This window comes from Choloepus didactylus, chromosome 3, assembly GCF_015220235.1.
Source record: "Choloepus didactylus isolate mChoDid1 chromosome 3, mChoDid1.pri, whole genome shotgun sequence".
Taxonomy (NCBI): Eukaryota; Metazoa; Chordata; class Mammalia; order Pilosa; family Megalonychidae; genus Choloepus; species Choloepus didactylus.
In genome coordinates, this window is record NC_051309.1 from 164,765,361 (window position 1) to 164,793,206 (window position 27,846).

At 36.2% G+C, this 27,846-nt stretch overlaps 1 protein-coding gene across 3 annotated transcripts in view; it reads left to right on the plus strand.

Moving 5' to 3' along the window:
* Window positions 1-27,846, plus strand: part of FAM160A1 (family with sequence similarity 160 member A1) — a 291,232-nt gene that overhangs the window by 157,014 nt on the left and 106,372 nt on the right. For all 3 annotated transcript variants that reach the window (XM_037830813.1, XM_037830812.1, XM_037830815.1), the window contains one exon: window positions 16,364-16,589. In XM_037830813.1, the coding sequence (XP_037686741.1) occupies window positions 16,476-16,589 (114 nt within the window). In that variant the 5' untranslated portion in view covers window positions 16,364-16,475. The remainder of the gene's footprint in view (window positions 1-16,363; window positions 16,590-27,846) is intronic.

Genomic DNA, 27,846 nt, shown 5'->3' on the forward strand with positions numbered 1-27,846 from the left:
CAAGTGTAGATGAATTGAAGTAGAATACAGGAGTACTGTGATCTACCAGTTGCTTCTGGAGGTTTGCAGATAAATGAATGCCTGCTTCCGCATGAGGACAGCCTCTCTGTCAGTCTGCTTTGGGCATCTGGCAGCCATCCAGTCAGGAAGCCAACCTTGCTTTGACAGAGGAACTATTTAATATGTCTTTTAGCTTTTACTTTTATTTCTTGGAAAGGAAGTGTGGTAAACCTAAATTCTGGACTCCCGAGCAGAAATTAGAGCTTCCAGTATTCTTTGTAATTGCACATTATACAGGACTTTTTCTGTTGTAGGGTCTTTGAGAATACACCAACCAATATTAGTATTTACATTTGTGTGCAGAGCTAGACTTGAGTCTGTGCATGTGTCTGTGCACAAGTAAGAGAGAGAAAATATACCCCTCATTAAGGTAAAACCCTGCTCCATTCAGGGGTAACCAGTCTCTTCCTAAGTTCTGTTTAAGAATTCCACAGAAGTAATGCTTTATGGCAAATGTAGGTTTCAGGCAATGGGGATCTGCTGTTAATGAGTGCAATGTTTTTAAAAGTGAAGGTTTAAGAAACTTATTTATAGGTACATAATGATCTTCGGTTTTCAGAGCAAATGCTAGTCTTGAAAGAATAGACTGTCCAAGTAGAAAAAATATCTTACAAAAAAGTTACGCAATTAAGAAAGTAGTAGTGAATAGTAGTGAAACTGCTCAAGTATTAACTACAGTAATTTGCAAAACAGGAAACTTCTTTGGATTTGAGAAATCTTCATAGTGAGCTGTATATATTTACTTTGATATTGTTTTGTCTTAAAAAAAGGTCTTTAAAAAATTATTGAGGACCTTGGGGCCCCCAAAAAGGGTCCTAGGAACCCCAGAGATAATTAGAACACATTAGAGCATGTAGAGAACCGCTGATTTAGACTGACAAAAGTATGGCAGAACATTAACTTTACTAATTCCTATATGTATGAACCCCATAGGCTGAAGGTGAACTGTATAAATTTAATTCAGTAAGTATTAATGCACAATGATATTAGAAAAAAGTATTTTATGAAAAGGTCCTTAAAAATATTATGCTTCTGAATTCTTTACACTTCCCTGACATATCATTTTCATTCTTGTTTATTCCATTGGAAGTTAACAACTCTTAGAGCTACAGATGTAGTTGGTTTTCCTTTATGTGTTTTTATGCTAAATTTCAACATTTGTGGTCATTATAATGGATTCAAATATTATATTAAGATACTCATATCCCTATTCATACCCGTGAGGCTGTAATCAGTGTGCAGGCACTCTTTAATATCGTGATCAAGAAGAGACTTCATGCACAGTGTAATTGCTACACTTAAGTGGGATTTAGGTAATTTCCTTTCATTTAGGGTGTTCTTTTATTTTTGTTTTCTTAAATTAAGAAAATATTTTCATTAAGTAGTACAATACATGGTACAAAATTCAAAAAGTCAAAAAGAGTACACAGTGAAAGGTAAGTCTCCCCCCCCTTACCTGTCCTGTCCCCCAGCCACCCAATGCCCCTGTGCTCAGGCAGCCAAGTTAAAGTTCTTGTGTATATTACAGAGATATTCTGTGCATTTACAAGCATACAGGGTAATACATTACTTTTTTTCTTACACAGATAGGGGCATACAATACTAACTTTTCTGTATGTATCTTGGCAGCCTTTCCATATGGGTACATGCAGATCTGCCTCTTTTTTTTTTTTTTTTTTTCACCTTGACATTATATTCCATTATTGTTCTAGTTTGCTAATGCTGCAGAATGCAGAACACCAGAGATGGATTGGCTTTTATAAAAAGGGGGTTTATTTGGCTACACAGTTACAGTCTTAAGGCCATAAAGTGTCCAAGGTAACACATCAGTAATCAGGTACCTTCACTGGAGGATGGCCAATGGCGTCCGGAAAACCTCTGTTAGCTGGGAAGGCACGTGGCTGGCGTCTGCTCCAAAGTTCTGGTTTCAAAATGGCTTTCTCCCAGGACGTTCCTCTCTAGCAAGCTTGCTCCTCTTCAAAACATCACTCACAGCTGCACTCACTGAGTTTTCTCTCTCTCAGTCAGTTCATTTATATGGCTCCACTGATCAAGGCCCACTCCGAATGGGCGGGGCCACACCTCCGTGGGAACATCTCATCAAAATTATTACCCACAGCTGAGTGGGGCACATTCCAAGCAAATCTAACCAGCACCAAAAACGTCTGTCCAGCAAGACCACAAAGATAATGGCATTTGGGGGACACAATACATTCAAACCGGCACGTTTATATATAACCAGACCATTGATAATGGATATTTGAGATCTTTCTAAATGATGCAGCCAAGGATATAGATGTAGTTAGGTGCCTACTAATTAAGAGAATGTACTCTGAGTCTGACCTCATGATATCTGTGTGACCTTGATTAGACAATTCCTTTTAGCTCTGAGCGCCTCTGTTTCCTTATCTGTAAAAGAAAAGAATACTGGCTCACAAGATTGAGAAGATTTAATGAGTTAATGGTATAAAGCATTTAGAATAGAAATTGGCACACAGTTAGTGCTCTATGAATGTCAACTTTTGCTATTATTTATTGTATCATTTTGTAAGATGAAAGTGTATTCATAGGATAAATGCACAAAAGTGGTTTTGCTAATCAAATTTAATTTTGAAGACTATTGCCAAATTGCTGTCTATAGATTGAACACCAATTTATGTTCCCTCGTGGGGTGTATAAGATGCTATCTGTTTTTACTTCTCATAATAGTCAGCTCTTGATATGTGTAAATCTTGAGCTTGATTCTATACTATTAAAGCCTATGTAGTTGTAACTCAAGAGGGAGAGATTCTGAGTTAAATTTTTCTTACCCTGGAATTTTTCAGTGCTTCTAGAACATCTGCTTTTAAATTTTATTAATATGATATCTTATCTTGATGATAAACCAACCCATGCAATATATATTTGAGTGGTAAACTACTTTAGGCCAGTAGATTTTTATCTTATAAAAATAAGATATTTTTACAAGTAGTTTACATATACTTGTAAAAAATTCACCTACTCATGGATATGGAAAAAAGTAGTCTGTTCAGTTCTTGGTACAATAGTGGTACTGTAGTAGAGGAACTGTTATATTTACATACAAAGAAGTCTTGCATTATTTCTATATTTTTAAAAACAAAGAAATATGAAATTAAAGCTTCATGTCATATTCTTAGATTATCATATAGTCCTATTATTCTACCTATCTGAAGGCAAGATACCTGTATTGGTGATGTGCAAACAGTGTTTTACTCCACTTCTGTCATGTTTATATTACACAAAAGGCACCCACCTGTTTGTGGTCCACTTCATAGACAATGGAGAAAGGTGCTTCTGGCTTTGGTGTAATCAGCATGAGGCTGTCTTCTAGGAGACTAACTAGTTGTTGACTACCAAGTCTGTTGTTAACATTGTAATAAATGCTAATCACTATGTATATCTGACACATCACCTTGCAGTATTTGGAGCAGGAGTAGAGGTACTTAGCCAGACATGAAATTTTACAAAATATTCTTATTCAAGAGTGTGGTTCCCCACAGGCTGAAACAACCCATGAGTTTCTGAAACAAAACTTTTTTGTTATCATAGAAGTCACCAAAGTTCTACAACTATTTTTTCAGTAATACTCTTAGAATTTGAACTAGCTTTTAGCCTGTTTGGGATTCTTCATGGTATCACTATGAATGCATCTTTAAAGAGGCTTTTAAACTTTTTTGATGGGGGATTGTTTCATGGACTCCTTTGAGAATTGGCTGAAAACTGTGGCCTCCTCTTTCCACTAAAATATGCCCACACTTTATGAGATTCATGGAATTTCGTTTTTACCTCACTCATTGTACTTAGTATTTCTTATGTATAAAGAAAAGGAGATTTTTCATTTGTTATTCCAAAAGGTAACCATCACATCATCCTGATTACACTACAGGTCATATATCTGAAATTTCTCATATGAAGGCATTTGAAAAACTGGCAGTTGGTAACTAATTCTGCTATTGATTTAGTTTTACAGATATAGGTATCAGACTAACCTGCATAATTTGTCAAAGCACCTACTTTCCCAAGACATTTTGGTCAAAAACTTATGTATTTTTTTCCAGGAATATTTCTTGAGAAAAACTTCATGAGTATGACAGGGTTCTTCTTAGAAGGATTCAAAACTTCTACCTCAAATATCTGTTTTAAAGTACTATTCCATAGAAGTTGTCTGATAATCTTATTTCTGCATTTACCTTGGCTAAATTTTATGGTTTTGTGGTAGAAATCTTAACTCAGTTGTTCCTTAATAGTTTTCAACAAAATAGTGTCTTGAAAAGGTGGGCTATACTACCAAGATTACAATGATTGATTGGGTTGTTTGGGAGACTGGTCCCAAGAATGGTCCAGTTTTCATGTTTCAACAAATCACTCCATGTGTATAAGAAACTTTTCTGTTCAATCACCAATGGGCTGATGTCTCAACACTCACATAGTTTACAAAACCTTTAATTTTTGCATTCCAAATCCTTGCTTGTAGAGACTTAGTTTCCTAAACAGGTCTTACACATTAAGTCCCCAAACAAATTTCAGGTATGAATTTGAATATTAATTTTCCTTTCTCTATATATTCTGCTTATCAGTCAGTTGCACTGCACTTAGGTATGACCTAGTTGGCTGTTTGTTCTTCTGAAATTAAAGTGTAAAATGTGGTGGGCATAATTAACAGCTTTTTGTAGTCTTGTTACTACTTTGAAGTGTGCATTTGTCAAAGCTTGAAACCATTTGAATGTGTGTATTGAGAGAATTTTCTTTGTGTATATTTTCTGTTGTTAATTGGTGACCTGCAAGTTGGTGTAACCAAACAAGATACTGTTTTATGACACGATAGAAGTTTAGCAGTGAATGAGTTAGAAGTGAGACTATGGCATGTTGAGGGAGGCTTAGGACAAAGTGTAGGAGATGCTTTTATTTTTCACAGGTGAGTATTGCTATGTGATATGATAGTGAGAGAGAAAAGGAAACTGGGCCAGAGGATTAGGGCACAGGGAGGATTTAGGTTTAATAGGATTTTATTAGGCTCTAAACAGAGGTTGTCTGAGGTCCTTTGACCCAAAATGAATTCCTCCACTGCTATCCCTTATTGTTAAGGGCACAAGGTTCCCCTTGCTTCAGGTGTTCCCAGTATTTGAAGAGTCTTTACCCTGAGATGGAATTTTACATGATAAGCACATTTACAGTGATGGACTTTTAAATGTATTTAGTAGTACCTAATTTGGGGCATTCCAAAGTGCGTTATAAAATAACGAGTTTCTCCACTGGCAGTTGTTCAGGAAAAGAAAAAAAAGACAAAGAAGAAAAAAAGTTGTGAAATTATATTTGATATGTTAGATTACTGTGTTGTGTGTTCCTTAAACAAAATATACTTTAATAATAAGAATACGGATAGAATCCCATTTACAACTAGAATCGTTACAAAGATTTTTGTACAAAGGCCATCATTTTTCTTTAATGATTATATGGTTATCCCTCCCCTCGTTAGTATATCAGTTGCAATTATTGGTCCCCAGTCATGTTATAATATTTCTTTAGTGAAATACATTAAATAATGACTTTTGAGGTGGAAGAGACCTAAGAAATCATCATTTAGTCCTAATTACTTTCTAAGCAGAGTTAGAGCTAGAGTACTGGGACGTGGTCTCCCAGTGCAAACCTCAGATCTCCAAGGTGGGACTTGAAGTTTTTGGACTTTCGGGCTTGGAGGACTGAACTAAAACTCTTACTAGCCATAACCCTTTGTTATGTCCCTCAAAAAGATATGTTCAAGACCTAACCCTCAGTCATATGAATGTGATCCTATTTGGAAAGAGGATCTTCGAAGATATTATTAGTTAAGATGAGGGCAAACTGGATCCGCGTGGATCCTAATCCAGTATGACTGGTGGCCTTACAAGAAGAGGGAATTTGAACACAGAGAGAAAACAGCCACGTGACAGAGGCAAAGATTGAGTTATGCAGCAAGCCAAGAATGCCATGGATTGATGGCAAGCCAGTGCCAGAATGCTACAGATTTCAGAGGAAGCCTGGCCCTGCTGACACCTTGATTTTGGATTTCTAGCCTCCACAACTGTGAGAGGATAAACTTTTGTTGTTTTAAACCAGCCAGTTTGTGGCACTTTATTACTGCATTCTTAGGAAACTAAGGTGTCCTTTATTCCCCACTTTAAATCTACCTAAACTTTCTAACCATTTCCACAAACCGAACAGAGAAGTATCAGGTGGGAAAAAGAGGAAAAGAAGGCAGGGTTGGGGGAAATTGCCTTGTTTTACTTCTGATTTAGTAACTCTCTATGAAAAGACTCAACTTTTCTTTTATCTTTAAGACTCAGCTACCACTTTCAAGCATATGCTGCTATCATCATTGTTACCAAACCTTATCCATTTCCCCAAACAGAAATTCTTCTCCTATTCATTAAGTATTGATTCCCCCCACCCCACTGGAAACTTGTATTCTACTTTCTGTCTCTATGGATTTGCATGTTCTAATTATTTCCACAGTAAGTCATACAATATTTTTCCTTTTGTGTCTGGTTTATTTTACTTAAAATGATGTTCATCCATGTTGTTCCATGTATCAGGACTTAATTCCTTTTATGGCTGAATAATATTCCATCGTGTATGTGTCTTTATATGTATATATATGCACACGCCACATTTTATTATTCTTCCATTGCTAAACACTTGAGATACTTCTACCTTTTGGCTGTTGTGAATAGTGCTCTTATGAACATTAGTGTACAAATACCTATTTGAGTCTCTACTTTCAATTCTTTTGGGTGTATACCTGCAGGTGAAATTGCCAGGTCATGTGATAGTCTGTGTTTCACTTTCTGTGGAATTACCAAATTATTTTCTGGAGCGGCTATACTGTTTTATGTTCCCGCCCACAATTGTGTGACAGTTCCTGTTTTCTATACATTCTGGTCAACAGTTGTTATTTTCTGTTTTGTTTTTTTTTTTTAATTTTAATAATAGCCATTCTAGTGGGTGTAAAGTGGTATTTCATTGTTGTTTTGATTTGCATTCCCCTAATGGCTAATGATGTTGAGCATCTTTTCAGAGGCTTATTGGCCATCTGTCTATCTTCTCTGGAGAAATGTCTGTTCAAGTCCTTAGCCCATTTTTTTTTTTTTACTTCATTTTAATTCCTTGTTTAAAAAATTTTTATTGTGGAATTTAACATATATACATAACAGTGATAACTTTCAAAGTACAATTTAACAAGTAGTTAGAGAGCAAATTTCAAAGAATGTTATGGGTTACAGTTCCACAATTTCAGTTAGCTCCTTATTTTAAAATATATATACAGGAAGGTGACGACTTTCAAAGTATAATTTAGCGAGTAGCTATAGAGCAAATTTCAAAGAATGTTATGGGTTACAGTTATACCTTTTCAGTTATTTCCTTGTAGCTATTCTAATATCCTAGCAACTAAAAAAAAATTTATATAAAGGTTCAGTATTTGTAATCCTTTTTAAAATCCTATCTTACCTGTTGCTACCCCACTCTTTTGTTTAATCCTTTTCTCGATCTTCAGGGATGTCTAAGCAGAGACCATCCTAACTTGTTCATATTGAAAAGGGGTGTCAACGTTATGGGGAAGGGAGTTTCATCTGATTGTTGTTCTTAAAGAAGCTGTTGTCTCTGGGTTTTAGGTTTGTTGGGCATAGGCACACTTTGGTGGATTTAAGTTTCTGAGAGATAAACTTAGTGAGTGAAACTTTTATAGAATCTCAGATAGGAACCTAGGTATTTTGGGACTACTGTTGGTTAGGGCATGGCATACTCTGTCCATTTGAGGTATCTAGCTGGGGCTTGCATAAGAGAAACCTCCAGGATAACCTCTTGACTCTATTTGAAATCTTTTAGCCACTGTAACCTTATTTTGTTACCCATCTTTTCCCCCTTTTGGCAAGAAGGTATTTTCAACCCCTCAGTGCCAGGGCCAGGCTCGTTCCTGGGAGTTGTGTACCATGTCACCAGGGAAATTCACTCCCCTGGGAGTCATGTCCCACTTGGGGGGAGGTTAATGAATTTATTTGCTGATTTGACTTAGCCCATTTTTTTTAAAAAAAATTCAGTTTTACTGAGATATATTCACATACAATACAGTCATCCATGGTGTACAATCAGCTGTTCACAGTACCATCTTAAGTTGTGCATTCATCATCCCAATCTATTTTTGAACATTTTCCTTACACCAGAAAGAACAAAAATAAGAATAAAAAATAAAAGTAAAAAAGAACACCCAAATCATCCCCCTCCCATCCTACCCTAGTTTTCATTTAGTTTTTGTCCCCATTTTTCTATTCATCCATCCATACATTGGATAAACGGAGTGTGGTCCACAAGGTTTTCACTGTCACCCCATGTAAGCTATATAGTTATACAGTCATCTTCAAGAGTCAAGGCTACTGGGTTGCAGCTTGATAGTTTCAGGTATTTACTTCTAGCAATTCCAATACACTAAAACCTAAAAAGGAACATCTATATAGTGCATAAGAATGCTCACCAGAGTGACCTCTTGACTCTATTTGAAATCTCTCAGCCACTGAAATTTTGCTTCCTCCTTTTGGTCAAGAAGATGTTCTCAATCCCATGCTGCTGGGTCCAGATTCATCCCTGGGAGTCATATCCTGCATTGCCAGGAGATTTATACCCCTGGGAGTTAGATCCCACATAGTGGGGAGGGCAGTGAGTTCACCTGCCAAGTTGGCTTAGCTAGAGAGTGGGCCACATTTGAGCAACAAAGGGGTACTCTGGGGAGACTCTTAGGCACAGTTATAAGTAGGTTTAGCCTCTCCTTTGCAGTAAGGAGCTTCATAAGGACAAGCCCCAAGATAGAGGGCTTGGCATACCAAGCTGTCAATCCTTGATGTTTGTGAGAACATCTGGCTTAGCCCATTTTTAAAATTGGGTTGTTTTTCTTTTTGTTGCTGAGTTATAGGAGTTCTTTATAGAGTCTGGATATTAGATCCTTTTCATATATATGATTTCCAAGTATTTTCTCCCATTCTGTTGGGTGTCTGTTTTCTTGATGATATCCTTTGATGTACAAAAGTTTTTAAGTCCTATTTGTCTATTATTCCTTTGTTGTTCATGCTTGTGGTATAAGGTTTAAGAATCCATTGCCTAATTCATTCCAGAAGATATTGCCCTGTGTATTAGTATCCTAATAATAGTCTCCTATTCCATGAAAACGTTATGTCTTTCCTTTTATTTTACTTTTTTTAGTTTCTTTCAGCAATGTTTTGTGGTTTTTCATGTACAAGTCCTTTACATCCTTGATTAAATTTATTCCTAGATATTTTATTCTGTTAGTTGCTATTGTAAATGGAATTATTTTCTTTTCAGATTGTTCATTGCTGGTGTATAGACTTACTATTGATGTTTACATGTTGACCTGATTCACAGTCACTTTGCTGAATTCATTTATTAGCTACAGGAGCTTTGTTATGGATTTTTTAGGAGTGTGTGTGTATGTATGTATATATTGTGCTGGTTTGGATGTATTATGTCCCCCAAAACACCATTATCTTTGATGCAGTCCTATGTGGGCAGGAAACGTATTGGTGTTGATTGTGTTGGAGACTTTTGATTGGATGTTTCTGTGGAGATGTGGTCACTCAACTGTGGGTGGGATCTTTCATTGGATAATTTCCATGGAGGTGTGGACCCTCCCATTCAGCATGGGCCTTGATTGGTTTACTGGACCACTGTATAAGCTCAGACAGAAGGAGCAAGCTTGCTACAGCCAAGAGGGACACTTTGAAGAATGCATAGAAGCTGAGAGAGTAGCTGCAGATGAGAGACAGTTTGAAGATGGCCTCTGAAAGCAGATTCTTGCTCCAGAGAAGCTAAGACAGGACAAACACCTCAAGAGCAACTAAGAATGACATTTTTGAGGAACTGCAGCCTAGAGAGGAACATCCTGGGAGAAAGCCATTTTGAAACCAGAACTTTGGAGCAGCCAGCCAGGTGCCTTCCCAGCTAACAGAGGTTTTCCGGACACCACTGGTCATCCTCTGATGAAGGTACCTGATTGCTGATGACTTACCTTGGACACTTTATGACCTTAAGACTGTAACTTTGTAACCAAATAAACCCCCTTTATAAAAGCCGATCCATTTCTGGTGTTTTGCATCCTGGAAGCATTAGCAAACTAGACTGTGTGTGTGTGTGTGTGTGTGTGTGTGTGTGTGTGTGTGTATGTCATGTCATCTGCAAATAGGGGAAGTTTCACTTCTTCCTTTCCAATTTGGATACCTTTTATTTCTTTTTCTTGCCTAAATGCTCTGGCTAAAACTTCCAATACAATGTTGAGTAACAGATTGTCTTGTTCCTCATTTTAGAGGGAAAAATTTCAGTCTTTCATTGTTGAGTATGTTGTTAGCTAGGGTTTATTTATATATGCCCTTATCATATTGAGGAAATTCCCATTTATTTCTAATTTTCTGAGTTTTTCTTTTATCAAGAAGGGTCGCTAGATTTTGTCAAATTCCGTTTGTGTATTTGTTGAAGTGATCATATGCTTTTTTTCCTTTGTTCTGTTAATGTGGTGTATTACATTAATTGATTTTCTTATGTTGAACCACCCTTGCATTTGTTGGATAAATTCCGCTTAATCATATGTGTAATTCTTTTAATGTGCAGTTGGATTAGATTTGCTAGTGTTTTGTTGAAGATTTTTGCATCAATTTCCATAGGGGATGCTGGTCTGTAATTTTTTTTATTGTGACATCTTTACCTGGCTTTGATATTAGAGTGATGCTGCCTTCAAAGAATGAGTTAGGAAGTTGTGCCGGTTTGAATGTATTATGTCCCCCCAAAAAGCCATATTCTTTGATGCAATCTTGTGGGGTAGACATAATGGTGGGGATTAAGTTGGAACGTTTGGATTGGGCTGTTTGCATGGAGGTGCACCCCACCCAACTGCAGATGATAACTGATGGGATATTTCCATGGAGGTGTGGCCCCGCCCATTCAGGGTGGGCCTTGATCAGTGGAGCCATATAAATGAGCTGGCTCAAGGAGAGGAAACGGAGTGCAGCTGTGAGTGATGTTTTGAGGAGGAGCAAGCTTGCTAGAGAGGAACGTTCTGGGAGAAAGCCATTTTGAAACCAGAACTTTGGAGCAGACGCCAGCCACATGCCTTCCCAGCTAACAGAGGTTTTCCGGACACCATTGGCCATCTTCCAGTGAAGGTAGCCGATTACTGATGTGTTACCTTGGACACTTTATGGCCTTAAGACTGTAACTGTGTAGCCAAATAAACCCCCTTTTTATAAAAGCCAATCCATCTCTGGTGTTTTTTGCATTCCACAGCATTAGCAAACTAGGACAGAAGTATTCCCTCTTCTCCAGGTGTTTGGAAGAGTTTGAGCAGGATTGGTGTAAATTCTTTGAATGTTTAACAAAATTCACTAGTGAAGCCATCTGGACCTGGGCTTTTTTTTTTTTTTTTTTTTTTTTTTAATTTGAAGGTTTTTGATTACTGATTCAATATCCTTGCTTGTTATTTGTCTGTTGAAATCATCTATTTGTTCTTGAGTCAGTCTAGCTAATGTGTGTGTTTCTAAGAATTTGTCCGTTTCATCCAGGTTATCTAATTTGTTGGCATGTAATTTATGGTATCCTCTTATAGTCTTTTTTAATTTCTGTAAGGCAAAGCTCCCCCTTTCATTTCTGTTTTTATCAGTCTGGCTAAATGTTTGTTGATTTTACTGATCTTTTCAAAGAACTAACTTTTAGTTTTGTTGATTCGGTCCATTTTTCTATTTTCTGTTTCAGTTATCTCCACTCTAATCTTTATTTCCTTCCTTCTGCTCACTTTGAGTTGCATTTGCCTCTCTTTTAGTTCTTCCAGGTATGAAGATAGGTTACTATTTTGTAATCTTTTTTCTTTTTTAACGTAATAATTTAGACCTATAAATTTGCCTTGGAGCACTGCCTTTGACATATCGCATAAGTTTTCGTATGTTGTGTTTTTGTTTTCATTCATCTCAAGATATTCCCTAGTTTCCCTTTGTAATTTCTTCTTTGATCCATTGGTTGTTTAAGAGTGTATTGTTTAATTTCCATATATTGAAAAATTTTCCACCTCTCCCTATGTTATTGATTTCTAGGTTTATTCCATTGTGAATGGAAAAGATACTTTTATGATTTTAGTCTTTTAAAATTTATTGAGACTTGTTTGTAACTTAACATATAATCTAACCTAGAGAATGAGCCATGTGCACTTGAGAAGAATGTATATTATGCTGTTGGATGAAGTGTTCTATGTACGTCTGTTAGGTATAGTTGGCTTGCACCACTACTTGTGCTCTTGACCTTATCTTCTCCTTTTGTTCCATCAAAATCTTTTTTGGTGTGCCTTCAGATTTTCCATGTTCAATTGATTCCTTCCCATGGGACTTGGAAATGGGATCACATTTCCCTTAGTAAAAATGCCCATCTACTCTGCTTCCCCTTAAGGTAATCATCCCGTTTCTTTCCCTTAAGGAACTTTTATAATCCATTATTAGAAGATGTTATATTTAAATAGATGAAAGCATTGAAGAATGGTATGAGATAATATAATTAAATACCAAAATGTTTGTAATGTAAGTTCAGTCTGATCATTGTAGAAGGGATATATCAAAATATAGTTATTGGTAGTTCAGGAAAAAATGTGATTTTATTTAAAGCTTTCCAAAGGATTGTAGCCTTCCAAGACAATCTAAAATTATTTGAGATGTCTGCCTAGAAATAAGGTTGAAGGAATTTTTACCTTGGAAAGGAGGTGTGATTTAGATGCATAGAATCTAAACTTTTATGATTATGTGGTACTTTTAATAATCTGTGATATGAAAGCATGTGCTTTTATTTTTTCATAGTCAAATAAAAGATATATACTTTCAAAAAAGGGACCAAATAAAAATATATATGATTCTTATGTCAGTTTTCTCTGTCTCCAACAATATTCAATATAATGTGTATTTCCTTATTGATGGAAAATATTTTTATATATATAATTTTAATGAAAAGTATAAATGCAGCTGCTCAGTAGTATCTTTGGAAATCATATAGTCAATTTTCATACCTTTGCAGTGTAGACTCTGTGCTGAAATATCAGGCTTTTGTACATGTATTTTGACAGCTCATCTCTTCCCTGCTTCTCCACTCCCCCATACCAGAAAACTCAACAACCACAGCATAGAACGACATGCAACTACTGTTGGGAAAAGAGTTCCTTCAATATTTTTTGGTGCTGGATGGTTTTTTGAAGGGAAAAAAAATCAGTTTTTAGGGTATGAAGTTTATAGAGCTCTCACTGAGGCATGAATTTGAGTTGATGTGTGCATTTGGAGGATGAGCAGCAGGCTGAACACGTGGCAAAAGTGGCAAGCTTTACTGTAACCATTCCCAGCTTTGGATGTCTTAGGCTGAAGAGGCAGAGGGCCATAAAAGAGAAATGTCTGGTAATGCCATCCTCATGCCACATGCCACATATTTTAGTGACTGCAGCTTTTGCATGCTGACAGATTTTTGCTTGGTTTTGTCCTTCTCTGTTCTTCACTGGACTGTGGATCTGAGAGTTAAGTCAAAAGCTTGGAATAGCTACAAAAAGAAAAAAAAGTACAGACTGATAACAGGAAATTGTAGAAGATATACTGAAAACTTTGGTGCTTGGGGAAATATATCCTTGTGGAATTTCTCACAAGTATGGAGTTGTCTCTTTCTTTCAGTTTTATATTGCCTTGGGGACATGCCAGTGCTTTAATACTCCGATGACATGTAAGTAAGAGAGAGAGAGATTGGTAATATCCAACTCTTTTGTCTTGGGTGTTTTAGGTAGTATTTTCATTGATAGGATCTTCTGGCATAGCTTTTCTCCTTCTTACATTGGCTTGCTTGACTTGCCTCCAAACTCCTTTCTCACCCAAGTTTTCTATATGTTGTATTTTCTCTGTTTATGAGAGATTTAGGTTCTTCAGGTATGTGCCTTAAAAGGATTGGATTGGCTAAGCATAAACCATTTGAGATATACTTTCCTCTGAGAAGATTCCTTAAGGAAATAGGGCCAGGGATAATAGTCAGTAGAAAGGAGAATATCATTTCCTAGACACTGGACTGGGAGTCAAGAGATTTGCATTTGATTTCCATCAAAACTAACTTGTAATTTTATGACGTTGGCCAAGATATTTATTCTGTTTGTATTGCAGTCTTGTTATCTGATAAGATTACATATAAGGTCCCTCTGAGAGCTAACATAAAGGATCTTAAAGAGCATATGTCTCTAATTTTGATTTAGAAGCAATTGACATGATGCACATTCCCCTCATACCTTTGAGAAAGAATTTTAGATTCCTGGAGCTGGAAGGGATCTTAAGGGATATTTAGTTTTTCAGCCTTGGGATAAACACTCTGATTTTCTTTGTTACTGGCATTACATCATCTGAATAAAAAGCCTTGACATTTTCACAGAAAAACAGTGTTTAGGACAATGAGGAATTTGAGTCAGAACCTTGTTTTATCACATCACTTAAAACAGGGTTGCACACTTTAATGTTTTTAAGGGTTAAACAGATAATCTAAATGAGGTGAGGAGGCTGGCAGTAGGACTACAGGGATTTACTGTGGGGACTGGAGAATGCATACCCTGTATATGTGGGGAGGCCATTCCTGATTTTTAAAATACCAGGTGGACCCAATAAAACATGCCTCTCAGTGGCAAAGGGCCGTGGGTGGTAGCGGACAATGTTTGATTGAAAACAATAAATTTTTATTATTAAGAGTTATTGGTTGTGGAATTCACCAATTTTGATAATAAAATAGTCATAGAAGAGATACACAAGATGTTGCCTTCAAGTACGTAATGTGCAAGCCTTCTTCTAATGGGCCTTACTCTTTCTACATGACTTTATCCTCTTCCACGCTCCTTAAAAATATTTTTTTAATAAAACGATCAGTTTTTGTGAGTTTTCTGTTCTTATGTCCAGAAAAATTTAAAGATCCTTTAATGTTGAATAGTTGATGTCTGCCCCCTCAACAAAAGTATTTGTTTTGAATGTTCGCTAACTTTTTTCCAGTGTTTGATTCCACTCCCTGCAAAGAACTTAATCCATAAATCTAGCCTGAATCATCACCTTAAGCCCCGTTTCTCACATTTTATTGTTTGTAGAGAAGAACAGTTAGTGAGTGTTCTTGTAATACTCTTCATACATGCAGTTGAAAAGAGCCTCTTTTCTTTCCTTTTTTTTTTTCTTTTGGCACTACAAGTCTGGAAACTTTGATCATGGAGTTTGTTTTTCAGTGCTCCGATAATTGTTATGTGATCATTTTTCTCTGCACTCTTTCCCATCCATACACTGAAAAAAAATAATTTTTATCATCTGAACCCAGTCTTTTTATGGTATGATGAAAATGGTGAGATAATAACACCATCAAATTGCTTTTGTTAGAGAGCAGCACATTGCTGGATCATATTCACTATGTGCTCTATGACTTCAATATCTTTTCACCCCTATTGGCTTTGTTGTAGCTAGGCTTTCTTCATACTTTATGCACATAATTCATTTTTCATTTGTAAGTTTGGTACCTTGTACTCACATGTAATAAGTACTATCTTGTTTTTTTGATGTACCATATCTTTTTCTGATTTGTCAAGGTTACTTGGAATTCTTTTTCAGAAGTTCTCGAAAACTTAACTTCGTTTGTAGCCACAAAATGACTGAGAATGCTTTCAATTCCATTATGACAGTCATTTATTCAAAAAACAAAAAAACAGAACTATCCAATACTATTGGACCCAGAAGTCTGGGTGCTGTTTATAACTCCCCCAAATTGCATCAAGCCGTTTATTTCTGTCACTATTTACTAATGGCTTTCCTGCTACTGGGTGTTTTTTAAACTCCACAAATATTGATTTCATAGTTTCTTGCTTGATTACTGATTGTTATTTAGCTGTTTTTGTTTTGTAATTTGTAATTATATTAGTATCTTTCTTATAGAAACTAGACTTGAGTGGTTTAGAATAATAATCTAGAATAACCCACAAATGGGTTATTTGTGGTAGAAAACCCAGTAGTTGTTTATGCATGTAGTTTGGGTACGTTACTTTATATTTGTAGTAACAAGGGTGAGAGAAAATAAGAAAGTGTTCAGAGTGAGTAAAATTATCTGCTTTGGAAATATTTTGTTCTGTGTTGGACCTTGAGAATGTCTTTACTTACATAAATTCAGTAATTGGTGTCCTGTTTAATATAAGAACATAATGAGATGCATTTTTTCGTTATTGTCTTTACAGGTTTCTGAAGGTGACAGTGAAATTCGAAGAAGTTTCTAATGTGATACTTGAAAGTTAGCAACTGCTTACCAAATTTTCCTGAAAATTAAATATGACTTAGAAGCATTGATTTATGCAATTTATGATGTCATCGGTTGCCCCAGAAAGTAAAGTCCAGCAGGCTGTGAGTCTGCAGGGAGTTGATCCAGAAACATGCATGATTGTATTTAAAAACCATTGGGCACAGGTAATGTATGAGTTCTGCCTTCTGTACTGGTCTTGGTCCCCGGGGACCTTCATCACACAGAACTAGGGTTTCTTCTGTGACAGGTAACTAGGCTTCCAGAAACATAGGGACGGAAACCCTTTCTCCTGGTAAGAAAAGCAGCTTTCTCCTCTTCTTGATTTCCTAGAATAGATATCTGATTAAAAACCATAGTTTCCACAAAAGCAATTAGGGGACATACATGTTCCTCAGATATCCTTAGAAGAGTGGCAGGTGGCCATAAAGTGACTTTTACATCACTTTGCAATATACTTGACCATAATTACATCCTCTTGCCCTCTTCCCTGCTGACTTCCATACCAAGCTTTGAGCTCAGATAATACTAAAATATATATTTATTAAACATTTACTGAGTACTGTGCTGAGTGAGTACTTCAAATGCCTTATATCATTTACTCTTCTCCACACACCCATAGAGTAGTTAGTATTATCAAGCTCATTTTACATATGAGGATATGGAAAAAAAGTTAAGTAACTTGCTTGAGGTTATACAACTAATGAGTTATCAAGTCAGTCCCTTGATGCCAGGGCCCATACATTTAACTGATGTGCTTTGTTGTTTTTGAGCTGATGGTCCCTATGTAATTTAAGGAGAGATGATACCTAGCTGTCTTTGAATATATGTCTTCTCTGTTACAAAGCTGATTATAAAAGTTTTTAGTTTATTCATTTTAACTTCTCTGTGACTCTTCTCTGACTGCTTGTGTGAATAATTAAGGGTTGAATGTTCAGAAAATTTACTAGCCTACCCCTTTCCTCAGGGAGTTTACAAGTAGTAAAATAAATAAAATTGGCATTCTTTACTGCTTGTTCAACATTGCACTCCCCAGGTGAGCTGGTAAGTGTCTATTTATGTGACAGTTTTCTGATGTCTACTCAGTTTCTTCCTGTGGCTGGAAATAGCATGTGAGTTAAAGCACTGAGTCTGTAAATCACAGCAATTATAGGGGACACAGTTCAGATAAAAAATGAACAAAATCAATTTTGCTTCTGGGTTGTTGACACGTTGTAGCTTCTTGCTACCATCCAATGTAAAGCTTCCAAGATTTTTGTGCTTTTCCCATTTTCTGACTTTTTACTGTTAGAATATTAATGGATTTGCTTTGGACAATAAAGGCAATTCTTCTTTAGCAAGGAAAAGCAAGTAATTCAGGAGTTTTCCAGTTAATTAGAGTAATCACCGTTGGCTTTGAACTTTATAAGTATTTTAAAGCAGTGTCTTCAAAGTGGGATGGTGAACCCTAAGGGCTGTGTCTAATAGTCCATTGGGTGCGGGAAGAATATCTTGGAAGGCCTGTTTATATCCTTTTTACCTTATTTTTTAAAAATTTCTATTTTGTGTTTATAATGTACACAACATTTATATGTTAGTATATGTGTATTTATTTATTTGTAATTAAATATGTAAATATTGGAAATAAGTTCTCATTTTCTAACTGATAGGAATGTACAATCAGATATTTTGAATTTAGAACATTTTTTGCCTAGATACTTCACTTGTCTGATGAAGTCTATCATTCTAATATATACTCTTTGCTCTAGGAACCCATTTATTTATTTGTTTATGTACAGTACCTTCTGATTGTAACTGTTTTAGTTTCCTTGGCTGCTCAAGCAAATGCCAATGTAGTGGTTCTGCTTAAACAATGGATATTTATTTGCTCACAGTTTGAGGGTGGGAAAAAGTCCAAATCAAGGCATCATTAGGGCGATGCTTTCTTCTCAAAGACTGTGGCATTCTGAGGCTGGCTGCTGGCAATTTGTGGTCCTTAGCTTGTCACATGTCAAGACACATGGTGGTGTCTCCTTTCTCCCTTCTCTTCTGAATTCCATTGATGTTCAGCTTCTTACTTCCTGTTGCTTTCTCTCACTCTGTCTGAATTTCATTCTACTTACGAAGAACTCCGGTAGTAGGATTAAGAATCATTCTGGTTTGGTTGGGCTACATCTTAGGTGAAGTAACCTCATGGAAAGGTACTACTTATGGGTTTATACCCACAGGAATGGATTAGATTTAGAGAGTGTTTTTTGGGGTATATACAGCTTCAAACCTCCAGAAACCATTTCTGCTTGGGTAACTTGTGGTGTGAACCGTTTAGTATTCTATACCACACTTCAAAGACGTGATATGTCATCAAACTCTTGATTCTATGTAGGTAAGTCATTTGTCCTGTCAAATTCTGCCCTGGGCAAGCTTTTCTACAAAGCTGTTGGGGTGCTGTTAAAGCGTCTTTTTTTCCTGTATTCAAGAATGTGTAAATACTCTTTCACATTGGTGAAAGAGTGGACTGATAGCCCCACAATCGTTTTATTCATTTCCATAGTCAATATGGATGACTTCAGCATTATCAGACATTTTGGATTACTTGAAGTATTGCCCCCTTCCTTTAGTGCAGATTCTTACAACCTGATAGAACACACAGAAAAATATCAAATTGAGGGTAAGGATAACTTTGGAAGAAGGAATGGATTTGATAATTGAACCTTTCCTTTTTTTGAGTGGTTCAGCTATTTAACTTTGGGCATGTATCTTACCTCTTTAGCCTTAACCTTTTATTTTTTTTTGGAATAAGCGTTTTAAGTTTTTTATTAGATGTTGTAGGTTTATAGAAAAATCATGCAGAAAATACAGAATTCCCAAATATACTCGCTCGTATACACAGCTTTCCCTGTTGTTAACACTTTGCATTAATGTGGTACCTTTGTTATAATTGATGAAATAATATAATTTTAATTATGCTGTTAATTATAGCCCATAATTTACATTAGGATTCATGTTTGGTTGTACAGTCTTATGGTTTTTTTTAAAAAAATTTATTCTTGTGACATATAAAACTTTAAATTTCTCCTTTTAACCACATTCAAATATATAATTCAGTGTTGTAAATTACTAATTACATTCACAATGTTGTGCCACCATCACCACCAGCCATTACCAACTTTTCCATCATCCTAACTGAAACCCTGTACCAGTTAGGCATTCTCAACCCATTCCCTACCCCCACTCTTGCCCATGGTAACTTGTTTTCTAGTTTCTATGAATTTGCTTATTCTGATTATTTCATATCAGTGAGATCATAAAATATTTTTCCTTTTTTATATGGATGATTTCACTCAACATAATGTCTTCTAGGTTCATCCATGTTGTCACATGTGTCAGAACTTCATTCCTTTCTATGGATGAATAATATTCCATTGTATGGATATACTACCTTTTGTTTTTCCGTTCATTTGTTGATGGACAACTAGGTTGCTTCCATCTTTTGACAATTGTGAATAATGCCACTACACTAGAATAAAAATTTAATAAAACAAAAAACCGTGGGACCATGTAACACAAACAGTGACTACTAGTGTAAACCATGGACTATAGTTAATAGTACAATTATACAAATGTTCTTTCATCAGTTGTAACAAATGCACCACACCAGTGCAAGATGTTAATAACAGGGTGGTACATGTGAACTCTGTATTTTATCCATGATTTTTCTATAAATCTACAATCTCTCTAATAAAAAATGCCACTGTAAACATCAGTGTGCAAATATCTGTTTGAGTCCCTGCTTTCACTTCTTTTGGGTCTATACCTACAAGTGCGATTGCCAGGTAATATGTGAATTCTATACTTAATTTTATGAGTAACTGCCAAACTGTTTTCCACAGTGGCTATACCATTTTACGTTCCCACTGACAATACAGTAAGCGGTATTTTGTAGTTTTCCACATATTAGTCCTTTATGTCCTTGGTTAGATTTATTCCTAGATGTTTAATTATTTTGGTTGCTCTTTTAAGTGGAATTTTATTTATTGTGATTTCCTTTTCAGATTGTTCCTTACTAGTGTATACTAGTTTATAGAAACACTAGAGATTTTTGCGTGTTGATCTTGTACCCTGCCACTGAATTCATTTATTAGCTCAAGTAACTTTGTTGTGGGTTTTTCAGGGTTTTCTATATATACATATCATGTCATCTGTACATAGGGAAAGTTTCACTGCTTCCTTTCCAATTTGGATGCCTTTTATTTCTTTTTCTTGCTTAATTGCTCTGGCTAGATTCCCAGTACAGTGTTGAATAGCAGTGGTGACACTGGGCATCTTTGTCTTTTTCCTGATTTTAGGGGGAAACGTTTCAGTCTTTCATCATTGGTATGATGTTAACTGTGGGTTTTTCATATATTCCATTATCATGTTGAGGAACTTAGATCTCTAAATGTTTTTATCAAGAAGAGATGTTGGATTTTGTCTAATGCCTTTTTGCATTAATGGAGATGATCATTGTGGTTTTATCCCCTTCATTCTATTAATGTGATATATTACATTGATTTTGTTATGTTGAACCACCCTTGCATACTTGGAATAAATCCCATTTATTCATGTTGTATAATTCTTTTAATATTTGGTTAGATTCAGTTTACTAATTTTTGTTGAGTTTAGCCATCAATATTCATAAGGGATATTGGTCTGTAATTTTCACTTCTTCTGATGTCCTTATCTGGCTTTGGCATGAGGGTGATGTTGGTCTCATAGAATAAGTTAGGAAGTGTTTCCTTCCCTTAGATTTTTTGGAAGATTTTGAGCAGGATTGGTGTTAATTCTTTTTAGAATGTTGGTCAGATTCTCCTTTGAAGCTACCTGATCCTGGGCTTTTCTTTTTGGGAGGTTTCTGATTACTGATTCAATCTCTTTGCTAGTTAATGGTTGTTTATCTCTTCTGTTTCTTCTTGAGTCAGTGTAGATTGTTTGTGTGTTTCCAGGAATTTGTCCATTTTACTTAGGTTATCTAATTTGTGTACAGTTTTTCATAGTATCCTATTAAAATCCTTTTTATCTCTGTTGGAAGTAATGCCCCCCATTTCATTTTTGATTTTTGTTATTTGTTCCCTTGCTCTTTTTTTAAATTTGACAGTCTAACTAAGGGTTTACTGATTTTATCAATCATTTCAAAGAACCATATTTTGGGTTTTTTTTTGTTCTTTATTGTCTTTTTAACTTTATTTCATTTATCATCCCTCTAATCTTTGTTATTTCCTTCCTTCTGCTTGCTTTGAGTTTGTTTGTGCTTCTTTTTCTAGATCCTTCAGCTGTGAGATTAAGTCTCTGATTTGAGATCTTTTTTCTTTTTAAGTGAAGCATTTCGAGCTATAAATTTCTCTCTGGGCACTGCCTTGGCTGAATCCCATAAGTTTTGGAATGTTATGTTTTTGTTTTCATTCACTGAATTATATTTCCTAATTTCCCTTGTGATTTCGTCTTTGACTCATTGATTGTTTGTTTCTTATTTAACATCCACATATTTTTCAGTTTTCCAGCTCTCTCTCTCTGTTATTGATTTTTAGCTTCATTCCATTGTAGTTGTAGAAGATTCATGGTGTGATTTCAATATTTTAAAATTTATTGAGACTTGTTTTGTGACCTAACATTTGGTCTGTGCTGGGGAATGATACACATACTCTAGAGAAGAATGTGTATTCTGTTGAGTGAAATGTTTTACATATGTTTGTTAGGTCTACTTGGTTTATTTTATCATTCAGGTCTTCTATTTCTGTATTGATTTTCTCTCTAGATGATCTATCCATTATTGAAAATGGTGTAAAGTCTCCTGCTGTTAACATAGAAGTGTCTTTTTCTCTATTCAAATCTGTCAATATTTGCTTCATATACTTTGGAGCTTTGCCATTAAGTGCATATATATTTGTAATCATAATGTATTCTTGTGAGTTGACCTCTTCATCCATATATAGTGACCTTTTTGTCCATTGTAACAGGTATTACTTGAAGGTCATTTTATGTGATAATAATATAGCTACCCTAACTCTGTTTTGGTTACTATTTGCATGGTATATTTTTTCACATTCAGCCTTCTTGTGAATTTTAATTTACAGTGAGTCTCTTATAAACAACATATCATTGGGTCATGCTTTTTGGCCCATTCTGCCAATCTCTGCATTTTGACTAGAGAGTTTAATCCATTTATGTTTAGTGTATCTATAGATAGAGCAGGACTTTTCTTCTGCCTTTTTATTATTTGGAATTTGTAAGTCTTATACCTTTTGTTCCTCTCAGTTCTTCTGTTAATACCTACTTTCATGTTTGATTTTTTTTTTTTGTAGTGTAATATTTGGGTTCCTTCTCATTTGCTTCTGTATATATTTTTCAGATATTTTCTTTGTGATTACCTTTGGGCTTACATTTAACATCCTAGATCTATAACAATCATGTTTGATTTGATGCCAACCTAACTTCTATAACATACACAAACACTGTTCCTATACCCATCTGTCCCCCCACCTTTTTGTTGTATTTGTTACAAATTATACCTTTGTACATTGTATGTCCCAAACCATGGATATATCATTTCTTTTTATGCATTTTCATTTTAGAACCTGTAAGAAGTAAAAAGTGGAGTTACATACCACAAAATATAATACAAGAGTACTGACATTTATAATTACCCAAATAGTTATCTCTACTGGGGGTCTTTATTTCTTTATGTTGTTTTTGAACCACTATCTATTGTTCTTTTGTTTCAGTCTGAAGTTATCCTTTAGCATTGCTTGTAGGGAGAGTCTAGTGGTGACATAGTCCCTCAGCTTTTTTTATTTGGGAATGTCTTAATCTCTCCCTGAATTTTGAAAGATAGTTTAATCAGATATAAAATTCTTGGTTGGCAAGTTTTTCTTTCAGCACTTTGAATATTTTATCTCAGTGCCTTTTTGCCTCCATGGTTTCTGATGAGGAAAAGGTACTTAGTCTTATAGGGACTTTCCTGTACTTAACATGTTGCTTTTCTCTTGCAGCTTTCAGGACTGTCTTTGCTGTTTGACAGTTTGATTACTATGTGTTTGGGCATGGTTCTCTTTGAGTTCATCCTGTTTGGGGTTTGTTGGGATTCTTGAATGTGCATACTCGTTTCTTTTTTTAAATTTGGGATGTTTTCTGCTATTATGCCTTTCAATATCCCTTCTTCTCCTTTCTCCCTTTCTTCTCTTTTTAAAATTCCCATAAAGTATATATTGGCAAGATGATGATAAACCATCAGTCTCTTTGACTCTGTTTGCTTTTTCGAAACTCTTTTTTCTTTTTGCTCTTCAACCTGAATCATTTCAGTTGTTCTGTCTTTAAGTTAACTTATTCTTTCTTCTGCTAATTCCAATCTCCTTTTGAAACCTTCTAGGGAATTTTTCATTTTAGTTGTTTTGCTCTTCAACTCCAGTATAACTGTTGGTTTCCTTTAAAAAATTTCTCTTTCTTTTTTGAGGTTCTCATATTGTTCATTCATTGTTTTCCTGATATCCTTTAGTTCTTTCTCCATGTTCTTGTTCTTGTTTAGCTCCTTGGGTATATCTTTTTTTTTTTTTTTTTTTTTTTTTAAAAGTCTTTGCTTTTTCCAAAGGCTGGCCTTCTTCATTGATGGTTTCTTGATTTTTATCTTGTTCCTTTGGATGGGCCGTCATTTCCTATTTCTTTTTTTAACTTGTAATCTTTGGTTGCACACTGTATATTTCAATATTTTAAAGTGTTAACTCTGGGATTTAATCCCTGAGCTGTCTGTTTCTTAAAGGTTGTATACAGCTAGTGAGATGCCAGAGATGTCCTTGATTGCCAGGGGCTAAAATAAAAAAAATACTTTTCACGGTAAGCACCCCAGTATGCTCATATGGATTACACTGCACTGGGAGTATAGACTGGCTCCATACTATACCTAGGAGGTGGTAGAGGAGGGATAGCAAGGGTGCCACAAGATGCTTCTGCTGTTTTTAAAGCTGCATATTTTTGATTTGGCACTCTTCCAGTTACTTAAGCCTTTAATTGTTTTCTGGAGTTTTTAGGAAGATGGCTCTGTCAGTTTTGCTAGTTGTTCAAAGATTCTGTGGGGGAAAGCACCCTGTAGTGTCTTATGCCACCCTCTTGGATGACTGGAAGTCTTGACATTTCCTGTTAAATAAATCAGGAAAAGCCCTCAGTATTTGTCTGCATCTAAAGGCTCTTGAGGTTCTTTCTGTTTCCTTTTAGAATGAAAATACAGGTTGAAGAAATGCATGTGGGTGACAGAGTGATTATTGTTCAACAGAGTGTTACTCAGCCCACACTCCAGGTGCTTCAGTGTAGGAATTGCAAGTGGTGCTTAGTAATGTATTAGCTTTGTTCTGGGCTTTTGAAGAATGTATAAGCTAATCGAGATGGCATTGCAAGATAGATTACAAAATGATAATAATGATTATAGGACTTAAATCAAGAGAAAGGACTACTTTGGTTTTAAATGGCCTTGGAAATGGAAGAAGTGTGATTTTGCTAGCTTGGCTCTAGAAAAATAAGATATATATGGACAGAGAGGAAGAGTATATTTTGGATCAGGGATATTTGGAAGTAATGGTCAGTTTGGGCTTTTTTTTGTGATGTTGAAAAGAAGATGGGGAAGTCAGGGCAAGACAGAGATAAGGGATCATTTGTGAGGCAATGAATGAGACCTTCAGCTGATGGGAATGAGACATTCAGCTGATAAGAATAAATACCATTTTTGTTTTGGAGCTTCTTACATTAGCACTTTGCTATGAGTTGTTCATGCAGTGGGCAGATGAAGAGCAGTTGCAGAGGATTGAGAAATGAGCTGAAATTTGATATACATTTCTATGACTACTGTGACTGCAGCCCTTAGGATCTCATGGACATCCTAGAAAACCTGTAAGGCTGATAAGAAATATGATATAGACATACACTGGGTGACAACATTTCATTTACTGAAATGTCCCATTAGCTTCCCAGTACAATGCAATTTTGTATATTAAATTAGAGAAAATTAAGGGAACAGAAGTCTGTGATATTCTGAGTTCCTCTCTTGGGATACTACTGCACAAATTTGGCACAATTAACACAAACTTGTTTGAGTCTCTTCTACTTACCAGTAGCTTCTATTCCTGAGCTTGAGTTAAAAAGTAAATTTTGATGGAGGAGGATGTCCATTCTGCCCATCTTCACCTTGCAGTCTGTGAGGGGCAGCTAGGTGTACAATTAACTTTCATTCAAGGCAATTTGTGTTCCAGGGATAAATTTTGAGTGGCCTAATGGTGGACTCGAGTTTCCAGAGTGTTCCCTGGGTCCAGTGATCTCATGGCATCCCCAGAATAGTTGTATAGTGGACACTCAGAAATAGTTGCATCTCTGATAGTGACACTGGAGAATCCACGTTGTAGGAAGTAGCCTCATCCTAAACTTCCTCTTACCTTCAGAAACACTGTCTTTTTTTTTTTTTTTTTGCCTTTGCTGCTGCTGTTTCTTTTTTTTAAGTACAGTTTTATTAAGATATATTGACATACTAGATAATCATCCAAAGTGTACAATCAGTGGTTCACAGTATCATCATGTAGTTGTGCATTCATCACCTTAATTTTTGAGCATTTTCATTACTCCAAAAAAAAAATAATAAAAATAAGAATAAAAATAGAAAAGAACACCCAAAGCCTCTCATACCCTGTATCCGCCTCCATTATTTATTTACTTTTTGTCTTTATTTTCTTAGTCATCTGTTCTCATTTGCTAATGCTCCCCTTTTACAAAATACCAGAAATGGATAGGCTTTTATAAAGGGGGTTTATTCAGTTACAAAGTTACAGTCTTAAGGCCATTAAGTGTCCAAGGTAAGGCATCAACAATAGGGTACCTTCACTGAAGAATGGCCGATGGCATCCGAAAACCTCTGTTAGTTGGGAAGGCACTGGCTGGCATCTGCTTGCTCCCAGGTTGCGTTTCAAAATGGTGTGTCAGTGTCAACTTCCAACAGCCGTCTTCAAAATGTGTCTCTCAGCTGTAGCTGCTCCAAAACGTCACTCTGAGTTGCTCTCAGGTCCTTCTGTCTGTGAACTCCTTTATACAACTCCAGTGACTTAATGCAGATCTACTCTGAATGGGCAGGGTAACACCTCCATGGAAATTACCCAATCAAAGTCATCACTCACAGTTGATTGAGTCATATCTCCATGGAAACATCCAATCAAAAGGTTCCAACCCAATCATCACTAAAACATCTGCTCCCCACAAGATTGCATCAAAGATAATGGCATTTGGGGGGACATAATACATCCAAATCAGCACATCATCTGTCCCTATACTGGATAAAGAGAGTGTCAGTCACAAGGTTTTCACAATTACATAGTCACACTGTAAAAGTTATATAGTTATACAATCATTTTTAAGAATCAAGGTTACTGGATTGTAGTTCAACAGTTTCATCTATTTCCTTCTAGCTATTCTAATACACTAAAAAAACTAAAAAGGGGTATCTATATAATGTCTAAGAGTAACCTTCAGAATGACCTCTCTACTCTGTGTGACATCTCTCAGCCACTGAAACTTTATTTTATTTCATTTCTATTCCCCCTTTTGGTCTAAAAGGCTTTCTCAATCCCACGATGCCAGGTCCAGGCTCATCCCTCCCCAGAAGTTAGGTCCCGCATTGCCAGAGAGATTTACACCCTGGTCCCACGTAGTGGGGAGGGCAGTAAGTTTACCTGCAGTGTTGGCTTAGAGGGAGGTGCCACATTTGAGCAACGAAAGAGGTTCTCTGGGGGTGACTCTTAGTCATAATTATAAGTAGGCTTAACCTCTCCTTTGCAGTAACAAGCTTCATAAGGGCAAGCCCGAAGATCAAGGGCTCAGCCTTCTAAATTGGTAGTCCCCAATGCTTGCAAGAATATCAGAAATTCCCCAGCTGGGGAAGTTTAATATTTCCACATTTTTCCCCAGTCTCTCAAGGGGGCTTTACAAATAATTTTTAATTCTCTGCCCAAGTTACTCTGGGGTGTATTAGGGCATCACACTAACCTGTAGAAATCAACAAGATCTCACTCCCTATTCAAGTTTCCATGTAATTATGGTGTTCACAGAGATGTTGTCTTGCGCCTTAAGTTGCCAGAGCACTGAATCTAAAATCCAGATTTGGCTGTCTCTTTCTCTAGTTGGAACCTTCAATGGCATCTGTCCACCTGCAGGCTAGGATGACACACAGGGTCTTTGTGTTCTGGCTTCCATCACTCCCCACCTGTCATTTAGTCTTTAGAAATGCAAAATTGTTTGTAGTTCCTAGCTACCCCCATCCCTGGGCAGGGTCCATCATGCTGTTTCATGCCTCTGTGCCTTAGGCACATTCTCTTCTTTCTGGCTGGTTAAATGCCTACCTTCTACAGAACTCATTTGTGGCAACATTTCCTCCAGGAAACTTTC